Below are 26,017 nucleotides of genomic sequence, written 5' to 3'. Positions count from 1 at the left end.
ACTTCTGTGGGTAGGCCTAGCGCCCACAAAAGGAAATGGCCTAAAACACAACGTGGACACAACATATTTTTTCACAGAAAACAGAGGTGTTTTTTGCAAGGTGCCTACCTGTGGTGTTTGGCCTGTAGCTCAGCCGGCCCCAGGGGGGGGGCAGAAATGGCCTAAAATAAATTTGCCCCCCCAACCCCCACCCTCCCCCGCCGGGAGCGACCCTTGCCTACGGGGTCGCTCCCCCTGCGTGACATTGGCACCAAAAAACAAATCCCCGGTGCCTAGTGGTTTCTGCCCCCTTGGGGGCAGGTTGACCTAAACTCAGCCAATCTGCCCCCAAGGGGGGCAGAAATGGCCTAAATACAATTTGTCCCCCAGGGGAGCGACTTTTGCCTGATGGGTCGCTCCCCATCTCTAAAAAAAAAAAAAAAAAAGAAAAAAAAAAAAAATTCCCCTGGCGCCTAGAGGTTTCTGCCCCCCCCCCCCCCGGGGGGGCAGAAATGACCTAAAATAAATTTGCCCCCCCAACACCCACCCCCCCCCCGGGAGCGACCCTTGCCTACGGGGTCGCTCCCCCTGCGTCACATTGGCGCCAAAAAACAAATCCCCGGTGCCAAGTGGTTTCTGCCCCCTTGGGGGCAGATTGACCTAAAATTGGCCAATCTGCCCCCAGGGGGGCAGAAATGGTCTAAATACAATTTGCCCCCCCAGGGGAGCGACCCTTGCCTGATGGGTCACTCCCCATCTCTAAAAAAAGAAACAACAAAAAAAAAACACACAAAAAAAAAATTGCCCTGGCGCCTAGAGTGTTCTGCCCCCCCCCCCCCCCCGGGGGCAGTTCGGCCTAATAATAGGCCGATCTGTCCCCCGGGGGGGCAGAAATGGCCTAAAATAAATTTGCCCCCCCAACCCCCCCCCCCCCCCCGGGAGCGACCCTTGCCTACGGGGTCGCTCCCCCTGCGTGACATTGGCGCCAAAAAACAAATCCCCGGTGCCTAGTGGTTTCTGCCCCCTTGGGGGCAGATTGACCTAAAATTGGCCAATCTGCCCCCAGGGGGGCAGAAATGGTCTAAATACAATTTGCCCCCCCCAGGGGAGCGACCCTTGCCTGATGGGTCACTCCCCATCTCTAAAAAAAGAAACAACAAAAAAAAAAACACACAAAAAAAAAATTGCCCTGGCGCCTAGAGTGTTCTGCCCCGCCCCCGGGGGCAGTTCGGCCTAATAATAGGCCGATCTGTCCCCCGGGGGGGCAGAAATGGCCTAAAATAAATTTGCCCCCCCAACCCCCACCCCCCGCCCCCCGGGAGCGACCCTTGCCTACGGGGTCGCTCCCCCTGCGTGACATTGGCGCCAAAAAACAAATCCCCGGTGCCTAGTGGTTTCTGCCCCCTTGGGGGCAGATTGACCTAAAATCGGCCAATCTGCCCCCAGGGGGGCAGAAATGGTCTAAATACAATTTTCCCCCCAGGGGAGCGACCCTTGCCTGATGGGTCGCTCCCCATCTCTAAAAAAAAGAAAGAACAAAAAAAAAAAAACACAAAAAAAAAAATTGCCCTGGCGCCTAGAGGTTTCTTCCCCCCCTGGGGGCAGATCGGCCTAATAATAGGCCGATCTGCCCCCAGGGGGGGCAGAAATGGCCTAAAATAAATTGCCCTCCCCCCCAGGGAGCGACCCTTGCCTAAGGGGTCGCTCCCTTTGCGTGAAATTCACGCAAAGAAAAAACTCCCTGGTGTCTAGTGGTTTCTACCCCCCTTGGGGGCAGATTGGCCTCATCAAAATAGGCCAATCTGCCCCCAAGGGAGGCAGAAATGGCCAAAATATAATTTTCCCCCAAGGGGAGCGACCCTTGCCTAAGGGGTCGCTCCCCACCAAAAAAAAAAAAAATGAAACAAAAAAAAAAAAAAAAAAAAAAAATGGTCCCTGGTGCCTAGAGGTTTCTGCCCCCCCTGGGGGCAGATCGGCCTAGTAAGGCCGATCTGCCCCCAGGGGGGGCAGAAAAGGCCTTTTCAAAAAAATGCCCCCCCCTGGGAGCGACCCTTGCCCAAGGGGTCGCTCCCTTTGGTCAATTTCAATGAAAAAAAAAAAAATCCCTGGTGTCTAGTGGGGTTTCAAAAGCCGGATTGCAAGCAATCCGGCTTTTGAAACCCTCGGAGGGACTTCAAAGGGAAGGAAATACTTTTCCTTCCCTTTGAAGCCCCTCCGGGCCTCCCAAGTGATTGAAAAAGAAATGCTTTTGCATTTCTTTTTCAATCGCGCTGGAAGCAGAGCTTCCAGCGCGACTAGGGAGGCCCCTGTGACAAATCAGCGCGCGCTCGCGCGCTGACGTCACAGGGGGGGGTGGGGGGTGTCGGGGGTGGAAGGGGAAGGGATTCCCCGGTCAGCCCTGACCTGGGGGGTGGGGGGGGCGTCCCTCGGGAGGAGCGCTAGCGCTTCTCCCGAGGGAAGCATTCAGGACGTAATGGTTACGTCCATGGCGCCACACGGGCGCTGCCATGGACGTAACCATTACGTCCGTGGCGGGGAAGGGGTTAAACGAGGATTCTTTTTTTTTGTTTTTGTTTTTTTTAAAGGTGAAGGTTTGTGTCTATGAAAAGGGGTAAGGATCGAGTTTGGCATTTGTCTCTTCTTGAAAGTGAAATACCTGGGGCCAGGAGTCAACTGACATCAAGGAAAAAATGGTTAAAGATGTTCTCATGAAACTATTAAAGGTGTAGCTGGCAAGCGTGCTTAATATTTTCTTATTTTTGAGCTAAGACACAACACAGGATCAAACTGCAGTTCTAGGGAAAACTCTGATCCTACCTAATTAACCTTCCTTCTAGAGACTGGCTGTGCTACAATGTCCCACTAGCAATATATAGTAGCCAAAAACAACGTAATTATTATATAACATATGACTCACCATACTAGTATTGTAACTTTTAAGTAAGTGACTTTTTGACAGCCCTCTGGCCCCTCAGGGCAGCCAGAAGCAGAATTAGGACATTACATGAACCTATGTTATTGTCTTTATTCAACAATCTAGATGAATAGTCACCCAGGTCTTCACCTGGGTTTGGGGAAAATCAGGAAAACAATAGCAAACATAACTAATTTTATGAATACTATTGCCTGCCTAGGTTTCCTTGAAACAGCATGCTGAATGTGTGCTTATATAACAGACACAGAAAATCACCTACATGTTGCTTAATCCCGGTGATATGCTTAATCCTTGAGATACTGATACTCCAGTAAGAGATTTAAGGAATGTTCAAGCTTAGTCTGCCTTGGACAGATATTCATTTGAAGGCTGGCTGGGACCTGCCCTGGCTGTTCAATTCACCATTGCTGAAGTAGGAATATCCTCCAGCTGACTACTGCAAAAACATGGTTGGAAACTTCAGTCGTAGGAGTAAAATAACTGGATGCATGGATTAAGTTTAGACCATCAACATTTTTCTGAAAACCTTACCTAGAAGAATCTGAACCAGACCCAGAAGATCCAGAAGTCCTTCGACGCCGACGACCTCTGCTCGGAGAGACGGAGAGCCCAGATTTCTTTTTGGGGGACTTGGATCGGCGCCAGGGATCCTTCCATTCATCTGCTCTTATTTTTGATGATGTTCTTGTTGACAATGCTGTGGTGGTAGTGGTGGTGGCTGTGGTTATGGCTGTGTTTGTGCCTACTGCTGTTCCTGGTACAGATGCTCCAGTAGTCACTGCTTGTGTTGCCAATGCAACAACACCATCTTTTTTGACTGGATCAACTGGACGGCTGAAAAAGAAATGGCAAGGAAGTATTTAGTCTTCCTCCATGTAACTATATATTCTTATTCTTGTTAACCAAAAGCAACATCTTATTAGACCTTACTAGGGAATACAGTAGTCGTCAATCCAAAGTTTAACATTCAAATTATGCATGAAAAAAGAATGCTGAAGGGAAAACACAAGAGGTTTGTTTTTTTCAATCTAACAACCCCATGACAGACGGCCCTTGTTAGCCAACCAACAAAAGTAAAAACAAAAGGTATGCCCTTTTCAATCACATACATGCTCTGCACTCTGTGTGTTAAAACCTTTTTGATTCTAGTGGAACAGAGACTCCGCCCCTGCCCTGAATCACTCTTTGAGAATTGAGTAAATTCCTGTATAACTGTAAAATTCCCTATAAAGGTCTTAATGAACAAGTTACTTACCTCCAGTAACAAATTATCTGGTAGAGACTCTATATAGCTGCAGATTCCTTTCCTTAGGATTCCCTGGCGTAAGCTTAGAATCTGGAATTTTTCTGGCGAGCAGTACCCTGCGCACGCCGTCAGGTGACGTCGTTCAGATCTGCGTACGTCATCCGGCTCCACGTGTGTCGTCAGCTTCGTTGGAGTCGTCTAGAACGTCACGGTTGTCTACATAGATGCTGCCTCGGCGCACGTACATTAGTTCTTTTCCCACAACTTTCCACGCCAGAAGCGCAGAGTCACAGAAGGACTAACAGTTATAGATTTTATCTTTTTCACTTCACGGTTTGAAGGAAAAATTCTTACATGCCTTTAAGAAAGGCAAAAGTGCCAAAAAACATATATACATAATTATATATATAAATAAAAATATCCGCAGAGCGGGGAGGCTTGGGTGGGTGTAAGGAATTTGCAGCTAGATAGAGTCTACCAGATAATTTGTTACCAAAGGTAAGTAACTTGTTCATCTGATAGAGACTTCTAGCTGCAGATTCCTTACCTTAGAATAGATACCCAAGCTATAACCCATGGTGGTGGTTCTGAAGAATATATTTTTATACTAGAAAGTCCTGCAGGACTGAGCGGGCAAAATGCCCCTCTTCTCACCTGGCCAGGCAGTAGTGTCTTGCAAATGTGTGCAAGGAAGCCCACGTTGCCGCCTGACAGATGTCCAACACGGGTACACCACAAGCTAATGCAGTGGTAGCAGATCTCCCTCTGGTAGAGCGAGCTCTCAAGCCCTCTGGAGGCTGCTTCTTTGCCAAAGCGTAGCAGATCTTTATACAGAGAACGAGCCAGCACGAAATGGATCGTTTCTGTACTGCCCGACCCTTCTTTCCACCAACGTAGCCCACAAAGAGTTGGTCGTCCACCCGGAACTCTTTTGTGCGGTCAAGGTAGAACAACAACGTTCTTTTTGGGTCCAGCCGCTGGAGACGCTCCTCTTCCTTAGAGGGATGCGGTGGTGCAAAGCAGGTGGGCAGGGTGATATTTTGACCCAGATGGAAAGGGGTCAACACCTTGGGGAGGAAAGAGGCACGAGTTCTTAACACTACCTTGTGAGGATATGTTGTGAGACACAGCAGTTTTGAAGCTTAAGCCTGCAGCTCACTCACTCTCCTGGCAGATGTAATTGCCACCAAAAAGGCTGTTTTAATAGTGAGCAGCCGGAGAGGACAGTTATGCAAAGGCTCAAAATGAGCACACATTAGAAAGGTAAGAACAAGATTAAGATCCCACTGGGGCATGACAAAAGGCACAGGTGGGAACAAATGCACAAGCCTTTTCAAAAATCTTTGTACTATAAGAGACTTAAACAAAGATGGTTGATCGGGCAAGCCTAAAAAAGACGATAAGGCAGCAAGATAGCCCTTAAGGGTCCCTAAGGAGGAACCCTGTTGGGCGAGAGATGGAATACACAAAAGGATATTAGAAAGAGAAGAAGAAAGAGGATCAACAGACCTCTCTGTACAATATGAAACAAAACGTTTCCACAGGCAGGCGTAAATCGACGTAGTAGAGGCACGCCTGGCCGCCAGAATGACATCACAGACTTTGGAAGGGAGGTCATAAACCATCAACTGTCGCCGATCAACCTCCACGCATGAAGCCGCAAAGTTGACAGGTTTGTGTGGAGAACCTTCCCCTGCTGCTGTGACAGAAGATCCTCCCGAAGAGGCAGCCTGATTGGAGGACTGATGCTCATTTTGAGAAGCTCTGGATACCAGACTCTCCGTGCCCAATCCGGAGCCACTAGGATTACTTGGGCCCAGTCGTGCTTGATTTTCTAGAGAACTCTGGGCAGAAGAGGTATGGGCGGAAAGGCGTACAGGAGGCCTGAAATCCACTTGTGACGAAAAGCACCACTGAGCGATAGCCCTCTTGGAAACTCCAATGTGCAAAACTTCTGACATTGCGCGTTCTCTACGGAGGCGAACAGATCTAACCAAGGCTCTCCCAACTGCTGAAAGAGTCCTTGCGCCACCTCCGGATGGAGATACCGTTCGTGATCCGCTAAGCATTTTTGGCTGAGCTCGTCCGCCCTGGCGTTCAGGGAACCTGCCAAGTGTTGACCACCAGGATTATGCCCTGGTGTTCCAGCCACGCCCAGAGACGCAGAGCCTCTTGACAAATGGTCCACGACCCCACACCGCCCTGCTTGTTGCAGTACCTCATTGCAGTAGTGCTGTCCGTGAACACCTGCACTACCTTCCCTTTCACAATAGGAAGAGATGCTTTTAATGCTAGTCGGACTGCCCGAAGCCCCAGTAAGTTGATATGGAGCCCAGATTCCGCCGGAGACCAGTGACCTCTGATCTCCACCTCTCCCAGATGGCCAACCCATCCCAGAAGTGACGCATCTGTCACTACTGTGAGATCTGGTTGGGAAAGGGAGAGGAGTCTGCCTTTGACCCAATAGCAGTTCACTAACCACCACTGCAGATACTTTGCAGTCCCCTCCGAGAACCACGTCAGTAAGATTTCCCTGATGCTGTGCCCACTGGAACTTCAGGCCCCACTCCAGAGCCCTCATATGCCATCAGGCATGCTTGACCAACAGGATGCAGGAAGCCATGAGTCCTAGCAGCCTCAGAGTCTGTCTCACCGAAATCCAGGATAGAGGCCGAAACATCGGTCTCATAACCTGAATATCCTTAACTCGCTGCTCGGGAGGATAGCACGGTAAACAAAGTGCTTGTGGCCCACCTTGAACCACAGGTAACGCCTGTGGGCTGGCAGGATGGGGATATGAAAATACGCGTCCTGCAAGTCCAACGCTACCATCCAGTCTCCTTGATCTAGGGCAGACAAGACCTGAGCAAGAGTGAGCATCTTGATTTTCTCCTTCTTGAGGAAGAGATTGACGTCCCTTAAATCCAGGATAGAGCAAGGCCCTTGTTCTTTTTTGGAATCAGAAAGTAGAGGGAATAACAACCACTGCCTACTTCTGACATCTGGACCCTTTCTATGGCTCCCTTGGCCAAGAGAGCCCATCACTTCCTCGCGGAGCAAAACCAGATGGTCCTCCATCAGCCGTTTCTCTGACAGAGGGAGAGAGGGAGGGAAAGACTGGAAGGGGAGGAAGTAGCCCTTACGTATGATCTGCAGAACCCATTGTCCATTGTGATGGAAAGCCAGTGAGGGAGATGAAATTGAATCCTCCCTCAAACTCGACGGACGTGGTCCTGCAGAACCATACTAGGAGGGTTGGGGCGCAGTGGAGGGGGGCTGTGTGGTGGCCGACCTCTGGCCAGACCCTCTGGGTCTGATGATACCACAACCACGTCCTCTTCCGGGATGTTGTGAAGCCTGAGGATGGTGGCTAAACTGTGGCTGGCATGGTACCAAGCCCATTCCGAAGCCTCGAGAGGGGTGAAAGACAGACTGTTGTCGTACCGGCGCTGAAAGGCCAAAAGATCTGGACGTACTTCGAGAATCCTTGAACCTCTCAAGCACAGAGTCTGCCTTCTCACCAAAAAGGCGAGAACCATCAAAAGGCATGTCCATCAAACTTGACTGGACATCCCCCGAAAAGCCAGTTGAACATAGGCAGTCGAGGAGACGTAGGGCTATGGACAATGAAATTGCTCTGCCTAGCGAGTCAGTCGTGTCCAATCCTCACCTGATCGTAAACTTGGCTGCATCTCTCCCATCCTTGACAGCCTGGGTGAGAGTGTCCCATACGCCCTCCGGGACCTGGGGCAGCACCTGTGCCACTGTATCCCATAAAGTATGAGAAAAACAGCCCAAAAGGCAAGAGGTGTTTACGGACCTCAATGCCAGACTGGTGGAAGAAAACATTTTCTTTCCAAGCTGGTCCAGCCTCTTGGATTCCCTATCCGGAGGAGCGGAAGGGAAGGCACCACGGGAGGTAGAGGTTTGGACTACCAAGCTCTCACAGGTGGGGGTGTTGTGTCAGGAAACTAGGGTCGCTCTGAGCAGGTCTATGGCAGCGACCGAATGTCTTATTCACAGGAGCCCCTGTGCTGGGTTTGGACCATGTACCCAGAAGGACATCTGTTAGGGCCTCATTGAAGGGCAACATTGGTTCTGATGTAGTCGCCCCCGGTTGTAGACCCAGTCAGGAGATTCATCCTGACTGGCACCGTAGGCAAGTCTAGGTCCAAGACCTCAGCTCCCCTACCCACCACCATAGCATAAGAAGCTCCCTCCTCCGTAGCCACATTAGGAGGAGAGAGCATGCCAGTATCTGGAGATGTGTCCAGTCCACTGGCCTCCCCTAGATCCTCATACCAGTCCTGTTCCAGGTCATATTCCAAAGGGTCCTCAGACCCCTCCCATTCCTCTCCTGTGCCTGGCTGTTCTAAATAATGCTCAGACAATGATCTGGGCTGAATCGGCGCTGTCGGAGTCGGAGTTGTACGACGTCCCTCCACCTCCAGATCATCCAGAATGAGGATGGGCTACCACCAGTGGGTGCCGGTGACGGAAGCGCCGATGTTGGACCCGGTGCCGGAGGATGTCGACTGTGAGGGACCGGCGCTGGTCCGGATCTGGTATCGGATCCTGGGGTCCCCAATGGCGCCGAGGCCGAATCCGCTGCCCCCGAAGGGGCCCAAAGACCCACCCGAGGGTGCAGCTCGCTCAGAAACGAGACACAGGGCCTCGTAAAATTCCTTTTAGTGGGAGTTGCTTCGGTACCCGGAAATGGGGGAAGATGCGGAGTCAGCCCTGGCGACGGCTCTGCGGAACTGCGCTCGGAATGTCGATGTTCCCTAGACGCCTCGTCGGCCAACGGGCGCGGCGAAGTCGAAGTCCGCTTGGACTTCTTCTTCTTGTGCCTCTTAACTGAAAGATCAGATGACCTCGAATGTGAGGAAGAGGACTTGGGGCTCCGGGAGTGGTGCCGCGACCTCCTCCTTGGAGTCGCGCCGACTGAAGACGGCTGTCGGGCCGCAAGCAGCTTAAGGGATCTCTCCCTCAAGGCCTTCGGAGCCATGGCCCAACAGTCAGAGCACGAGGTGGAATCGAGATACTTCTCGAGCCACCAAAGGCAAACACGATGGGGGTCCATCACCGACATGGTGCCACAAGGCTTGAACCCAGTCTTTCTTGAAGACATGACTTCAAACAGTCAAAAACACCTTGATGAACGTCGAAGAAAGGGTAGCTCTAGTCCGGATCTGCGCTTAACCGGTGCGGAAGGAAAAGAACTGACGTACGCGTGCCGAGGCGGCGTCTATATAGACAACCGTGACATCATAGACTGCTCTAACGAAGCTGACGACACACGCGGAGCTGGATGACGCACGCGGATCCGAACCACACCACTCGACAGCACGCGCAGGGTACTGCTCAGCAGAAAAATTCCGGATTCGAAGCGGACGCCAGGGAATTCTAAGTTAAGGAATCTGCAGCTAGAAGTCTATCAGATATAAAATCTTAATGAAAGAAACATGAAGAATCAATCTTGGCATATGCATCACTAATTAAACCTTTTCTACATGACGTCATGCACAAAACTCTAAATTAATTCTCTCCACCAACACTACGAACGAACAGCCACAGGCAACAGACTTTGTTACTGTTGTAGTCTGTATTAGTTGAGGAGCATTCTTTCTTCCCTATACAAAGTGTGCAGTACTTAATCTGCTGAAAAATAAAAGTTCAGTGTTTATTTTCCACTATTTAAGCTACTGGAAAATAAATGTGCAATGTATTCTGTGGCAGTTCTGTGAAATTTAATGGTTAACTATGGTGCAAATTGTCACTATGTATTCAGAGAAGGAACAATTGTCATTTTTTGTGTGCAATGCGGTAAACAGTTTTAAAAGGGGCATTTATGAAGCGCAAACAAAACTTTGAAAAGCAGGGGAGTGCAGTACAGTGGGGTAGGTCAGGGCCCAGCCAATACAACAGCAAAGTTAAGGTGAAACCCAATTCCAGTTAAGGGGAGTTAAGCATAATATAAGACCAGAGGCTTGGTAGGCTAAAATAGCGACCAAAACCTAAAAACAATGTCAATAAATATATATCTCAATGTAGAGCTCAACACTTACTGCTAAGTAAACACTACCTATCACATCATGAAGCATCAGGAAGAAAAAGTTATAGGAAGATTTTGCCCAAAAATAATCAGATGGCTTTTGCACATCAATGTCCAATTCCGAATCAAGAAACGTTACTGTTACTACACAAACAGGCTATCCTGAATCAGTCTGTACTTTTTAAAGTGCTAAGCCTGAAAGGCTTCCTTTAATTTCTAAACACTCCTTACAGATGTTTGCAGAAATACTCTAGAAATGTCTGAATAACTACCCACTCGAAGCCCCACACGTAGTAAGAGACTTGATACAACGGCATGTCTAACTACAAAAAAAAGGGCTACGGCTTCCTTGGAGAGAGATAGAAATATAGAAAGGGATTTCTACAGCCAGTCTGCAGAGGTAACATAATGTTCTTAAGTAATGTTATGTACCCGAACACATACAGTGCTTTAGTAGCCTATGCAACCTGTTACTGTTCAGTTTGTCTCTGCTGCAAGTTCTGCCTGGGACTTGTAGTATTGAGCTGGTCTCTAAACGTGGGCGTGGCCACAGATAAAGGCCTTGGTGATCCTACAACAAATCAAGTAGGTGGAAACATCTCCTGATTCACATTCTGCCTTTCATAGCTTGAAGAAGCAGCTAAGGAAGTCCGATGTTTGTCCTAACTGGCCAGTGCTATCTTCATCTCAAACCTGAACAAAATGGCTTATATGGTCAGAGGATATGTGCAGTCATGACGTTTCATTGAGTGGTTGTGGCAGGAGCATAAGATAAAAGATGAAAACATTACCTAGGACAATGGGACCACCACCAAAACATTCAGCATGAGGCACTCTTTCTGTTTCGGTCACAAGGGTCCCCAGACTAGGTTAGTGGGGACCCCAAAATAATAACCCCTCCCACCATTCAGTCCCTTTTTAAGCTCTCATGTCTGGAACTTTTGCTTTACAGCTTGGAGTAGTTTGTGTTCTAAGGGCCTTAGTATTGCAATAGGCCTGTAAATGTATAAGGCACTACGCTCTCTAGGTACTAAATATATGACTACATCATTCTGTGCTATTTTCATGTGGTTATGCCTTCTAGGGTATAATTATATAATTACATGACCATGTTTCTTACAGGTTATATTTTTATTGTGGTGTTCTAAAGGGTCTGTTCTGAGTTTTACAGCCAACATACTACAATAGGTCGCCCCATGATACTTTGCAGGGCATTCTTTTACAAAACATTTTTGCTCATAACTCAGCCTGTGGTGGTTCTATGACAATGGTACCAGCTTCAAAACATTCACAACAACCTACTCTTTTCCCCTAAATCTCTGGTTTCCCACACTAGGTCAGTGGGGACCCCAAAATAATAAGCTCTCCCTCCATTCAGTGACTTTTAAACTCCCTCATGGCTGGAAATGTTGTTCTACAGCTCAGAGTAGTTTGTGTTGTAAGGGTCTTGTTCACAATGTCATTGCAGTGGGCCTACTAGCCCTGAAAATGTGCAATACACTGTCGACTAGGGACTAAATATATGGCTACACTACAGCACTTTTAGTCATTTTCTCTTCCTGTGGTTATGTCCTCTATGGGCTACCTGTATGGTAATATGACCAAATTTCTGACAAATACTATTTTCATTGTGGTGTCCTTTAGGGGCTGTTCTGAGCCTACAGTCTAATGCCAAACGTTTATTTCTGATAAGGATATTTTTGGGTGTATATGATAATTGTATATGTTTATGTTTCTTTAAGATCTCCTTATTGCAATTAAGACCATGATTTAGGCCAACTTAACATCCTTATTACACTATGACTGTTTGAACACTCTTGGTATATTTGGGTGACCCTTCTAGTTTATTCCTGTCATTATTTCTAAGTGGCTGTCTTGTTTTGGGAATTGTGGTAGCCAGCCAGCAACTCTGATGGTGGGGTGGTGAAAGTGATATTCTATTGGAATTAGCATGGCAGATTTAAATTAGGATGCTAAATGGCAACATTTTCATTTTTGGCTGCAGACAGAGGAAGAAGGTAAATGGAAGTGCTTTAGTTATATGCAGGGCCATTGGAATTATGTGACAGGAAAAGGCCAACTTATTAGCCAGGGTTGACCAATTTATGTGGCAAGAAAAGTCCAGTTATGAATTACAATGCCAATAGCTCTAACTCAAGCAATTGCGAGACCCATTGGATTGCAAATACTTGTTTATAGTGTAGTTGCCCCAAACCCACCTACCGGACAGCACTTTTCTTCTTTTTTTTTTTACATCGTAGTACAGGGAGACAACTTTAATGTTGCCTGTTCAGTTCCCTACGTTTCTTCTGTTTAGGTGCCTTATCTCACCTAACGCACCCAGATATATATTTTTTTTTCTCGTTTTTTTTTTTTCAAACTAATGGCAATGTGGAGAGCCAATTTCTGCATTGCCAGGCTGGCTACCCTCCTGCCAGCACATACCTTGCTGGTAATGGGAGCTGGCAGCTTCCTGCTTCTCGCCTGCTGCATGCTGGCAAGGAGTGCCGATGCAGTGTAAGCCCTACTCTCCCGGGCAAGGTGAGCGGGAGCATCACCCTGCGGCGGCTCCTCCCCATCGCCTCCCTGTTTCAGAGTCCCAGGGGTGGGCATTCCTCCAGGAAGATGGTGGTCTTCTGGGGTGGAAGATAAATGTTTGGGGAGGGTGGCCTAAGCACCTCCTTCCCAAATGTAGTACAAAAGTTTAAAATGTGTCAAAACCCCCCCCCCCACACTTTGTTAGAAGTACAAGGAAACAGAACTTGAAAAGTAAAAAATATATATATATATATATATATATATATATATATATATATATATATATATATATATATATATAGTACAAAATATCCATTCCAGTACATTTTTGCCGATAGGCTGGGAAATGTTAGTCACGATAAAGTGCTCTGGTACTAGTGATCAAGTACTGTTTGAAAAGAAATGGCAACTTGTGAGGGGACAGGTACACACAGGACACTTATAGGATATGCTACGTTGATTGCTTACACAGAGCTTTACTTAGGGGCTGAAGATGGAAAAGAACACTCCTCACCTAATCTACTACAAAGTACAAAGCACAGCTCATCACAGCTTGCTGCTCATTCTGGATGTGGAAAAGACCGGTGGCCCAAATAATAGGAAACTGTAGCAGTCTATAGATATAATAATATTTGTGAACTGTCGTAGTCTTACTTATAAAAAGGTGGAAACATTTATTGTACCTTCATGTTGAGTTTCTCTTTGTACAAGTTCCCTCCTTTTCCATTGCAATGTGCACAATGTGCTAATGCCGGGTGGTGGCATGTGTACTAGTTTAGCATTCCAGGGGTATAATACACCTGTCCTTTTAGTTGCTTAATGTACTTGCAAAATCCTCCATTCTAAAGCAATTTTGCTCCTGGTTGCTGTGCAAGAAATACCCTGAGATAAAGCTATGGATAAGGACAGAAAGAGAGAAACTGTAAACCAAAGATTTTTACGAAGACCACACTCTTGAGACTTCTGAAAAAAGGTCCGCTTTTGGAGTACTATTTTAGAATGGGGCTTAAGGTTTTATACAGACATCAAATGGCTAGTAAAATCAATGGGTCGGTTTCCCCTCAATACTCTGGAATGCAAATATTTAAGTCTAGTTTTCTGCACAGATTGTGCATCAGGCACATTTGTTCAAAAAGTGTGACCCTACATGGTGTAGGGAGACAATGCCCAGAATGTAAGCGTGTCTGATTTTCTTTTTTGTATTGAAAATGACCGGTTTTGTCTCGTTTTGAATTTGCTAGAGCACGTTTCAGAGTTTTCTTTAAAGGGTGGCACAAATGCAGATCATACAATAAACCAGTTTGGCGGCTGACTTAGCTATAGTTAAGGCTTTTATTGGAGAAGAGATCCCCCTTATGCCTCATGCTAGGAAGGCACAAGGTGGTGGAAAAGCTTTCTCTTTTTATGCCACCCGTCAATATAACTCATTGGCTCTGCAGTTGCTATGCATCATTCACTTTCCCAGTTTCAGGAGGAAACCAAACACTTCGCATTTTTAAATCTTGATTTCTCGTTTGTTAGATTCTCTTGTGCTAACACTAAGAAATCCCTTGGGGTGTAAATGCAATTAATAAATGTCCTATAATATAGATCACCTGTGCCAGGCTACATGCAACTGTGTCGTGAATTTCTTTTACCGTCAAGCAGCAGAAAACAATGTGAAAGCTACAGGAGGCGGGGACTATGCTCACACGGTCTGAATCGCAGGCTCACCCCCAACTGCAACATGTTTTTTGTGCAGCTGTAGGGGTGCTTGTTTGTGGGAGGGCTGTTTTTCAAGCAGGTAACGAAAACAAGCATTTGCAATACAATGGGTCTGGCATTTGCCCGAGTTAGAGATATTAGCGTTGTAAACGCCTAACTGGACTTCTCTTGCCACATAAATATAAAGAAAAGAAATGAGCGTGATCGTGCTATGTAAATACCAGCGTGATCGTGCTGCATGAAAAATCAAAAGATAAAGTAGTGCAGAAACCAGGCTGAAAATATCGAGCCTCGTAAGTTTTCATTAGTTGGCCGGAGCGCTCAAGGAGGCTAGACACCGGAAAAGGCATGACGTTTGCTTTAGGTTAAAAAAAAAAAAAAAAAAAAAAAAAAAAAAGGCATGGGCGTAGGGATCCCGTTTATCAGGGAAAAAGTTGGTGTATGGGTTTGGACAGTGCCTGTAACTCGCTGACTCTCCTTGTGCTCAGTTACTGATGTAGAGAGTAGAAAGAAAGGAAATTAAGTTAGCGGGCTGGGGTGGCGCACCTATATTGGTACCCTGCAAGTCATATCCGGCACAGGCGCTACCGACCCAGAGCTTTTCTTTGCCACCTACCGGTACCCAGAGGTACTCCCAAGATTTTCTTGATCCACTGTGATACTGGGGGAACAGTCTAAGGTAAGGAATCTGTAGCGAGAAGTCTCTATCAGATCTTATATTTTCAGGATTGTGTCACTCATTTGGGGCATTCAAATGTATTTTATATAGAAAAACACAGTAATTAACTAAATACCATAACCACTTGTGCAACAGTTTGCAGGGTCCAATTTAATTTGCTATCTATTGTTCAAGTTAGCACTAGCTTCAAGTCAACATTCCCATCACTTAGTTCTATCTCCCAAAATATCCTGGATGTAGTCGGACCCCCTACAATATCCTTCAAGGAAACAGATAACAGCGCCTCCCTTCCAGGGCAGCTACGCTCGGTTTTAGGGGAATTTAATATCCAGATTCACTAAAGGCTGCAACAGGTTTCTGCCACTGGTCTGCCAGAGTATTCTGGCTGAGGCCTCTGTACCCTTCTGTCTCAAGGCGGCCCACTCTCAACACTTCCATTTCTCCACTTCCCTCTTCTACCTACTATGGGGTGGTCCCTTCTGGGATTTCCAGTATAACGCAAAGTGTCTTCACGAGATATTCAAAGCCAGATCCGAAAATCTGTTATTAACCTTCCTCAGTTTCTGTCTAGCATATAAACCAAGCAAGCAATTTTTTATTAATTTAAAGCCCTCCTATTCAGTGCTCTTTCCAAGTCGGTTGTGACCCCAATCCAAAAACAATGGACAGCTCGAGACCAACATCTGGGACAACTAAGCTGATGGTATCTGGGTGCATCATGGTACTCAACCTATGGGGTTGAAGGTGTGTGGTATGCAAATAACTGAGCCGCATAAACGTAATTGGATGATTCTAGAGACCTTATGGAAATACAAGACTCTGCCCATTTTTACCACATAACTGCCAACGTATTTTCTCCTCCCACATAGCTCAGTCAGTAACCTAACAGGGACCATGGAAACAGTGTGTTATATAGCCATTAGATTGATCTGTGCCCATTACCAATGGTAAGGAGAATCTGCAGTGCATCATCTGTCTATAGCTCCAGGGCAGAGTCTTCAAAGATCTGACAAAATGTCTGCACCATTGCTCCAGACTAAAAACTGTGCCAATCAGTCTTGAGCGCCCCTTTTTGTATAAACCCCAATGGTCTCAATATCCACGGCTGTCCAGTCCCTAAGACATGTGGCTGTGAAGTGGTAGCCAGCTACAGCTTAACCCTACGACATTTGCATAACACATTTGATACGTGTCCTACCCATCACCCACTTCTGTACCATCCAAAAAAATAGCAATCATCAACTGAACAAGCATGGGATAACTGAAGATCTGTAACATCCTGGTGGCCAATCGGGGGGATTCTAATTTAGTACACCACTGCAACTACCAACTAACTACACTCTATGATCTCTTCTTTGCACTTCCCAATGACAGCTATGGGATGCTTGTAAAGCCCCTTGCAGCACATCCCTCCACCACTTCTCTCTCCAACCAAGTTAGCACAGGACCAACAACTGATACAAAATATCAGGTTGCACAAACCAGTGCAGTAACCAGCTAAGTAGGGTATAATCATAAGAAATACCATAAAGGGATCTCTAAAGCTTATCAAAGCTGCCAGCTTACACAAAACCATACACTGTGCATCTATCTCTCATCTATTCATCTATCACACTAAGTGCTGCGTCCCATAACGTGATATCCACATCTTTGTGGTCATCACACACGAAGCGGAAACTTTTCCCACATAGGATCAACAAAGACAGTACACCATCACCCAGCGAAGCTTGCTATCCATTCAGGCAAGCCTTTCTGTGCTCCACATGGGGTAAATAAGGGCTATATAAATGGTATAATTCAGTTTAGAGTTACATCTATGGCAAATGTGGGATGAAACCTCTGACTGTTTTATCTAGTACAACAGGGGATTTGGGGTTCAAATATAGCGCAAAGAACCAATCCAACTTGTGCAGCAGCAGTACAACTCTCCAACACAGAAATTGCGCAACAGACTGCAGCAGTGCAAACTTGCTTGACACAGTCAATAGGTGCAGTACCAGCACAAGCTTCACTATCACAGAGAACAAATAGAAAATAGGCAATAAAAGCAGTGTAAACTTCACATAAGTGCGGAAGCCATACAGTAGAGGCAGACAACCCAACGCACACACCCATCTTACCCACACCACTATACCTCAGCTCCTACTTTTAAAAGTTTGTGTGGGAAGCACAAAACATTTTCTTTCCTGGTGTGAATGTTTTTGAGTAGGGAATGGGTTGTAAGGCTCCTTTTATGTTTAAACAATGGTTTTGTTTAAATTCATGTAAGTTAAAAGTTGCATTATTTATCGTTAAAGCTCCATTACAGATGAGGGATTAAAAGAAAAGAGGAGTGGCTTCTTGCAACATGTCATTGTTGTGGTCACCTTTCTGGAGATAATAAAGGTGGCCTAGTACGAGTTCTCGCTCCTAAAGAAAGCGATACCACTAGTTTAGCCGTCTCTTATCTAAATCCTGGAATCAACTGATCCTTGGCCTCCCAGACTTCACAATGGCTATCCTTTAGGGCATCATACTGCTGCAGCATACCTTGTCCAAGGCCTGAAAAAATATATGAACACATCAACCCATCCTGATGGAACTGCACTGGCCCCCTTTCCCGGCCCACAGCCTCTTCAAAGCTAGATGCATCATTTACAAAGCCATCAAGGCCAGCACCACTGCTTATCTTGCTGACAAGCTATGTCTGCTGGTTTTCAGTACAAACACAACCAGGAAACCATCAGACTGCAGACTAAGAAGTGGTAATAGAAAAGAAGAAGGCAGCAGGCTTTATACCCAGGATCTGGAACGTATCCATCAGGACCACGACAACACTGCCTCAATCTAGGATAAAATTGACCTATGTCACAATGCACTAATCGTCCACAAACCAACTACACCTCTCCTGTAACTCGGTTACTTTATGATCGTCTTTGAACCTATGCAGAGCTCTGCTGCCTTTTGGCTAGGTCTGCGCTTTGGAAATACTACTTACATATATAGAGAGCCTCTATATTGCAAAACATTTTTTCCTACCATTGTGAAATATGTCTCAGCTCTCACTCACAATAGTAACTAGAAGACTGTCTCTCCACTCCCTGGGAAAACTGTATTCCAGTCGCCCTGTCTTGCTTACTTCTGACTGGCCAATATTAAATGGGCCTTCAGTGCAGGCCATTCTCCACTCCCAGATTAAGGTGAACATCCTGCAAAAAATCCGAGGCTGTAATATCCGGAAACAAACAGATAACCATGCATAGCATGCATAAAGCGATTACTGCTGTAAGCCTAAAAAATGAAGTGCTTTACAGAAACATTCTGCTATGTACAATGTTTTCCAAAATATTTGCACTTAGTATAAAGTGTGTGAGAGAGAGAATCTCGAAGCACCTAAAACACTATTTTCATGCACGGCAGCATTTGATGGCCACGTCGCCTATTCCTCAATAAAGCTACCAAACGAAGTATGTGAATTTACAAATAACCTATAACAGTAACGTCTAACATGCAACGGTGTTCCGTCTGGCATTGCTTCTTATTGCTTGACTTTAATAAGACTTAAGTAATCATTCTCACTCTAGCAAGAACTAAAAAGCATAGAAGTATGTCTAAAACGGGGCCTGTCTCGTCAGTACTGGGCCATTCAAGTTGCTTACCAAGACTTCATTAATAGGCAAGGGGCTTGGACAATTCTGGGTTTTAGCACCATACTCACTGGTTTCTAGAACATTTACATGAAAATATAGGACTGCCTTTTTCACAGAAATAAGAATTAGAACATGCATTTGCAATGCAATAGGTCTCTCATATTTCGAACAAGTTAATTATCATCTTTTGACAATAGCGCCCACGAGGAAAAACCACAATAAACACGAAAGGAAACTAAGAAAAAATGACTTAATAAAATAAAGTTAGGTTTAAAAACGTAAAACTTTACACATTAGTTTCTCCTGCTGGGTACCTTTTTGCCAGTCACAAACCTTCTATTTGCAGGGCACTGGAAGTTAGAAGAAAATAGTGCCTCAATCACGTCGGAAGCAGCGGAATTAGCACTAATTATTTTGAAATCACTTAGTGCGTGATCCCTGCTCCATACAGAGAAATTGAAAAAATGCGAGACATGCCATGACGAATTACGAGGCTGTAAGGAAGAGTGCCACGCACACCAACAAATGGTGAGCGACAGGCAGGCTCCAAGCCCTTTACTGAACACAACAGTGTCCCGCATGTACTCGCAGGCTCGACCCTAAAAATGCAAGGAAATAGGATTTTTCACCGTGAGCACAAGCAGTTCTCTGTGTTTTGTCGGACTGTTTAAGGTAGAGTGAACATATAGACAGGATTATTAACTCAGGCAGAAAGTCTTAGCATCTCGGTAGGGCGCTTATTATCATATAATCCATACATTCCGGATGTGGAAGAACACCCCTACCTTATCCATGTGGACCACGCCAAAGCTGCTGCATCTTAGGAAAGAGCTGTAGACTCAATTCATTAACCGCTTGGGTGCCGAGGACTAGGTGATCTCGTCCTCGGCGCCGGTTCCCCGGTGCAGAGGACGAGATCACCTCGTCCTGCCATTTGCCCCCGGGGGGAGCGCTAGTGCTCTCCCCTATGGCCAGGCACCCTCCTCCCCTGGGCAGGGATGGAAGGTGAATCGCTTCCCCTTCCACCCCCGCCCACCCCGTGGCGTCTGATGACGTCAGCACCTCATCAGAGGCCTTCCCTCCGGCACTGGAAGCACTGCTTCCAGCGCCCGATCGGAGGAGAAATGCTCTGCATTTCTCCTCCAAACACGTGGAGGGGGCAGAGAAGCCTGAAAGGAGAGGAAAGGCCTTCTCCAGGGGGGCAATTTGTTTTTTGGCTGTTTCTGCCCTCAGGGGGGGCAGAAACCCCCCTAGAAACCAGGGAGTTTTTTTGTGTGTTTTTTATTTGTGGGGAGCGACTCCTTAGGCAAGGTCGCTCCCCTGGGGGCAAAATGTTTTCTAGGCCATTTCTGCCCCCCTTGGGGGCAGATCAGCCTATTTTTATTAGGCCAATCTGCCCCCGGGGGGCAGAAACCCCCCTAGACACCAGGGCTTCTTTTTTGTTTTTGTGTTTTTTATTTGTGGGGAGCAACTCCTTAGGCAAGGGTCACTCCCCTGGGGGCAAAATGTTTTCTAGGCCATTACTGCCCCCCTTGGGGGCAGATCGGCCTATTGTAAAACCTCTAGGCACCAGGGATTTTTTTTTTTTTTTAGATGTGGGGAGAGACCCCTTAGGCAAGGGTCGCTCCCCTGGGGGCAAAATTATCTTTGGGCCATTTCTGCTCCCCTTGGGGGCAGATCGGCCTATTTTTATTAGGCCAATCTGCCCCCAGGGGTGCATAAACCACTAGATACCAAGGATTTTTATTTTTTTGCAAAAATTTCACGCAAGGGGAGCAACTTCTTAGGCAAGGGTCGTTCCCTGGGGGGGGGGAGGGGGGGGGATTTATTTTAGGCAATTTCTGCAGAGCTGCCTATTTTTATTAGGCCGATCTGCCTCCAAGGGGGGCAGAATCCACTAGGCACCAGGGATTTTTTTCCCCGCCAATTTCATGCAAGGGTCGCTCCCCTTGGGGGGGCAAATTTATTTTAGGTCATTTCTGCTCCCCTTGGGGGCAGATCGGCCCATTTCTATTAGGCCGATCTGCCCCCGGGGGCAGAAACCACTTAGGCACCAGGGATTGGTGTGTGTGTTTTGTTTGGGGGGGGGGGCGGCAGCCCTTTGGGCAAGGGTCACTCCCCATGGGGGCACATTACTGTTGGCCATATCTGCCCCCTCCGTTGGCTTATGTTTGGAAGGCCCATCTGAAAGCCCACCAGAGAAGATCTTTTTTTTTTCCAAAATAAGAGGGTGAGGGTATGGCCATACCCCCACTGCAAATAAATGGGGACAAAGTTGTTCTGCCCACCAGTGGGCAGATGGGGCAATTACCCCTGATCCACAACCCGGGGGGCAGGAAGTCTACTAAATGCCAGGGAATTTAAAAAAAAAAAAAAAAAATAGTGGGGTGGTGGCTTCCAACCAGTATGGGCATGGTTATGCACCCACCCCAACTGAAGGGGGTAACAGTCTTTCAGCTCTCCCCCGCACACTAAAACATCTTATCCCATGGCAAGCAAGTGGACATTTGATTATTTGGAGTTTTGGTTTTACATTTGGGCCATGAGAGCTTGGCTAACTCTCAAAATCGTCACACTTGGAATGGTGAGGGCTGCACTTCTTGGACTTTGGGATGTTGCCATGTAGAAAACTCCACAAGACCTAGACACACCTGAAAACTAAACATCTGGGTGAGTCCAGGGTGATGTGCTTCACATGCACCCGCACCATTTTCTTACCCACAATGCCCTGAAAACCTCCAACTTTTCTGGAAATCACACATTTTTCCCACATTTTTGTGATGGAACCTACCGGAATCTGCAGGAATCCACAAAATTCCTACCACCCAGCCTTGTCTCATGCATACCGATAGAAATTCTGCCCCACTTGTCAGCCTAAAAATGTTTTTTTCCCAAACTGCCCTTTTGGACCTGTTTTGGTTCCCCCTCAATTTTGACATGCTCTTCCCTGTCACAGGCACTTGGCCCACCTACACAAGTGAGGTATCATTTTCACCGGGAGACTGAGGGGAACGTTGGGTTGTCCCAGTGCGGTGATCCCACACAGAAATGTGGGAACATTTTGATTTTTTAGCTAAATTTGAGTTTTGCTGAGGATTCTAGGTAAGAAAACACTGGGGTATCCACACAAGTCACACCTCCCTGGACTCCCTCAGGTGTCTAGTTTTCAGAAATGTCTGGGTTGGTAGGTTTCCCTGTATGGATGCTGAGCCCAGGACCAAGAACGCGGGTGCCCCCCGCAAAAACAGGTAGTTTTGTATTTGATAATTTTGATGTGTCCAGATAGTGTTTTGGGGCATTTCCTTTCGCGGGCACTGGGCCTACCCACACAAGTGAGAAACCATTCTTATCAGAAGACTTGGGGGAACACTGGGTGGAAGGAAATTTGTGGATCCTCTCAGATTCCAGAACTTTCTGTCACCGAAATGAGAGGAAAAAACGTTTTTTGGGCCACATTTTGAGGTTTGCAAAGGATTCTGGGTAACAGAACCGGGTGAGAGCCCCACAAGTCACCCAGTCTTGAATTCCCCTAGGTCTCTAGTTTCCAAAAATGCGCAGGTTTGGTAGGTTTCCCTAGGTAAAAAACACCTCTGTTTTCTGTAGAAAAATGTGATGTGTCCACGTTGTGTTTTGGAGCATTTCCTGTTGCGGGCACTATGCCCACCCACACAAGTGAGGTACCCTTTTTATCGGGAGACTTGGGGGAACGCTGGGTGGAAGGAAATTTGTGGCTCCTCTCAGATTCCAGAACTCTGTCACCGAAATGTGAGGAAAAAGTGTTTTTTAGCCATATTCCGAGGTTTGCAAATGATTCTGGGTAACAGAACCTGGTGAGAGCCCCACAAGTCACCCCGTCTTGGATTCCCCTAGGTCTCTAGTTTTCAAAAATGTCAAGGTTTGGTAGGTTTCCCTAGGTGCCAGCTGAGCTGGAGGCCAAAATCTACAGCTAGGCACTTTGCAAAAAACACCTCTGTTTTCTGTGGAAAAATGTGATGTGTCCATGTTGTGTTTTGGGGCATTTCCTGTCCCGGGCACTAGGCCTACCCACACAAGTGAGGTACCATTTTTATCGGGAGACTTGGGGGAAACATAGAATAGCAAAACAAATGATATTGCCCCTTGTCTTTCTCTACATTTTTTCCTCCCAAATATAAGACCGTGTGTAAAAAAGACATCTATTTGAGAAATGCCCTGTAATTCACATGCTAGTATGGGCACCCCAGAATTCAGAGATGTGCAAATAACCACTGCTCCTTAACACCTTATCTTGTGCCCATTTTGGAAATACAAAGGTTTTCTTGATACCTATTTTTGACTCTTTATATTTCAGCAAATGAATTGTTGTATACCCAGTATAGAATGAAAACCCACTGCAAGGTGCAGCTCATTTACTGGCTCTGGGTACCTAGGGTTCTTGATGAACCTACAAGCCCTATATATCTCCGCAGCTAGAAGAGTCCAGCGGACGTAACAGTATATTGCTTTCAAGAATCTGACATTGCAGGAAAAAGTTACAGAGTAAAACGTAGAGAAAGATTGCTGTTTTTTTCACCTCAAGTTCAATATTTTTTTATTTCAGTTATTTTCTTCAGGAAACCCTTGTAGGAGCTACACAAATTACCCATTGCTGAATTCAGAATTTTGTCTACTTTTCAGAAATGTTTAGGTTTCTGGGATCCAGCATTGGTTCCACACCCATTTCTGTCACTGACTGGAAGGAGGCTGAAAGCACAAAAAAAAAAAAAAAGAAAAAAAAAAAAAAAAAAAATGGGGTATGTCCCAGTAAAATGTAAAAATTGTGTTGAAAAATTGGGTTTTCTGATTCAAGTCTGCATGTTACTAAAAGCTGAGAAGCTGGTGATTTTAGCACCACAAACCCTTTGTTGATGCCATTTTCAGGGAAAAAAACATACCTTCTGCAGCCTTTTTTCCCCATTTTTTTTTTTTTTTTTAAACGAAATTTTCACTGTATTGTGGCTAATTTCTTGGCCTCCTTCAGGGGAACCCACAAAGTCTGGGTACCTCTAGAATCCCTAGGATGTTGGAAAAAAGGACGCACATTTGGCGTAGGTAGCTTTTGTGGACAAAAAGTTATGAGGGCCTAAGCGAGAACTATTGCAAATAGGCAAAAAAAGGCCTGGCAGCGAAAGGGTTAAAGAACACTACATCACAATGTAGAGGCCGTCCACGACCCAGCTCTCTCCTGGCACTTGTTAACGTTATGCTCTACAATTGACCTTGCCCCGCTGCTTTTTGGCTAGGTTGGCGCTATAGGAATAGCGTGACAGCTTTTTGGATGTTTCCACCAAGATTAGGGGACGTGCAAGCTGCGCCCGCAAAGTAGTCAATTCAAGCAGGTGGCGAAAGATCTGGTATTCCACAGCGCAAAGAGCACCACTCCTGCACAAATTAACGAAGGCGAGGCGCTTGTTGCGATTGGACCACCCTGCTCAATTTTCGGTTTCACTTAGCTCTGTCCAGGCACAGGAGAGAGGCCGCACAGCTAGTGTAACTCGATGCTCAGCACAGAGGAGCACAGGCTTCACAAAAATAACCCCGCGGTCACCGAGGCGCTTTAAAGAGGAAAGTCCGACCTGATTATGAAAGGGAGTAGGTGAAAAACCGACCCCCTGGGACCCGACCTTCACACACACGCAGCACCAGGAAAAGTCCCGCATAACCGTCACACAATGGTCGTCGCTGTCACTGGGGAATGCACGGCGTTTTTTCCCCTTTGTGCAACAAGTTGCTCGATTCTACGCTTCGGCGGATGCAGAGATCACTCGCTAAATCTGGCTGAAGGCCACACTGCAACAGCAAACACTGCAGGCTAGCCACATGATTCTAGGCCACCTCAAGGCACTCGTGCCTCACTAATATGTGCATTAGAAAGAAACGCCAATGACGTGTTAATGGCTGAAATAATATATTCAATCAAACAACATGTGGGTTGTCTCTAAAAACATTAAAGGCGTATACATGTAAGAGCTGAAACATTTGTCTGAAACGGTTTTTTTCCAGCGAGAATCTTTTACAACACTGTTAGCTTAGTAAAATGAACACAGGACATCAAAATAAAAATAAATAAAAAAAGACGCCTTACACCATACATGTCCAAGACTAAAACACACCTTGTACAGTTTGAAGGTGAGCCACGCACGAGGCCAAGTTTGTCAATGGTGATGCAACCTGGCGACGTCAGAATCAGATTGCAAAACGTTTTATCATCACAAAGACAATAAATATACTTCCACTACATGTAATGACTTCCTGTGCTCACCACACCCGACAAGACAAGGTGAAGTCCAACATTAGCCAAGAAGTAACTGATAAAGGATGGGTTTAGGCCAGTTTCAACAGTGGTTCAAATGTGTGCGAGCAAACAACACACACACACGGAGAAGGTGCGGCAGATTTGGTTCTTTTCAATTTTCTCTTAATTATTTACAGAAATGTTTGTTGATTTTTCGTTTCACCATAATGGAAAAAACAAAAAGAGAAACATTGCATCTGACGGCCAACAAAAGGCAAGTGCCATGTTGCCTTGGTTTTTTGTGCTCGACATAATAACTTGCTTCCTTCCGGTCTATGCCTTTTTGAGTTCCATTGCTTATTTTCCACGCTGCTTGTAGCGTCACCCAGAAGAGAAATCAAATCTCCGCAAAGGCACCACCTGCGCCATCAAAGCTGCATTTATTCATGGAGCAACACAGGCGGGGTAGAAGACCGAGAAAGCTTAAAATATGTCACAAGGAACAGACAGCAAACAATGAGGCCCTGCATGGAACCAAGAAGCAAAAAGTTCCCCTGCCTGCTGTACAGAAATACAAAGTTTCGAAATATATCAATAAGTCAGACACGTTTTTAAGGTTTTTCTAAAAGAAAAAAAGGTTGTTAGTCTAAAGCTTGATTTTTAAAGGAAAGGCAAATCCATAGCTCGGGAGGAGGGAATTCTGAATGCACACCTTTTAGTTTCAGTCCTAGAGCAAGCAACTACCCCGCGACATTTATTTGAAGACCTAAAATGTCTTTGAGGACCATACTAGGCTAAAAGATTTTTAGGAGAATTTCCACACAGATTCTAGTTAGTTAAACACAGAGCCTTAAAACAACTCAATTCTCAATGATCAGCTGGGGCAAGTTCTCTAAAACAGACAACAGGTGGCCTAAGAAGGATGCTCCTATACCCCTCTTCCTCCATGATGTTGGATAGTTTGCAGCAGTTTCATAAAGCCCTCACCAATTCTCAAAT

General features: G+C 46.2%; 1 protein-coding gene across 1 annotated transcript in view; it reads right to left on the bottom strand.

The window, feature by feature from the left end:
* ZC3H18 (zinc finger CCCH-type containing 18) overlaps positions 1 to 26,017 on the bottom strand; it is a 529,487-nt gene that overhangs the window by 194,219 nt on the left and 309,251 nt on the right. The window contains exon 9 of the mRNA XM_069215853.1: positions 3,446 to 3,748. Coding sequence (XP_069071954.1) covers positions 3,446 to 3,748 — 303 coding nt within the window. The remainder of the gene's footprint in view (positions 1 to 3,445; positions 3,749 to 26,017) is intronic.

This window comes from Pleurodeles waltl, chromosome 12 (genome assembly GCF_031143425.1).
Source record: "Pleurodeles waltl isolate 20211129_DDA chromosome 12, aPleWal1.hap1.20221129, whole genome shotgun sequence".
Lineage (NCBI taxonomy): Eukaryota > Metazoa > Chordata > Amphibia > Caudata > Salamandridae > Pleurodeles > Pleurodeles waltl.
Note: the sequence above shows the minus strand (reverse complement) of the source record. Positions and strands in the feature narration are given on the sequence as shown.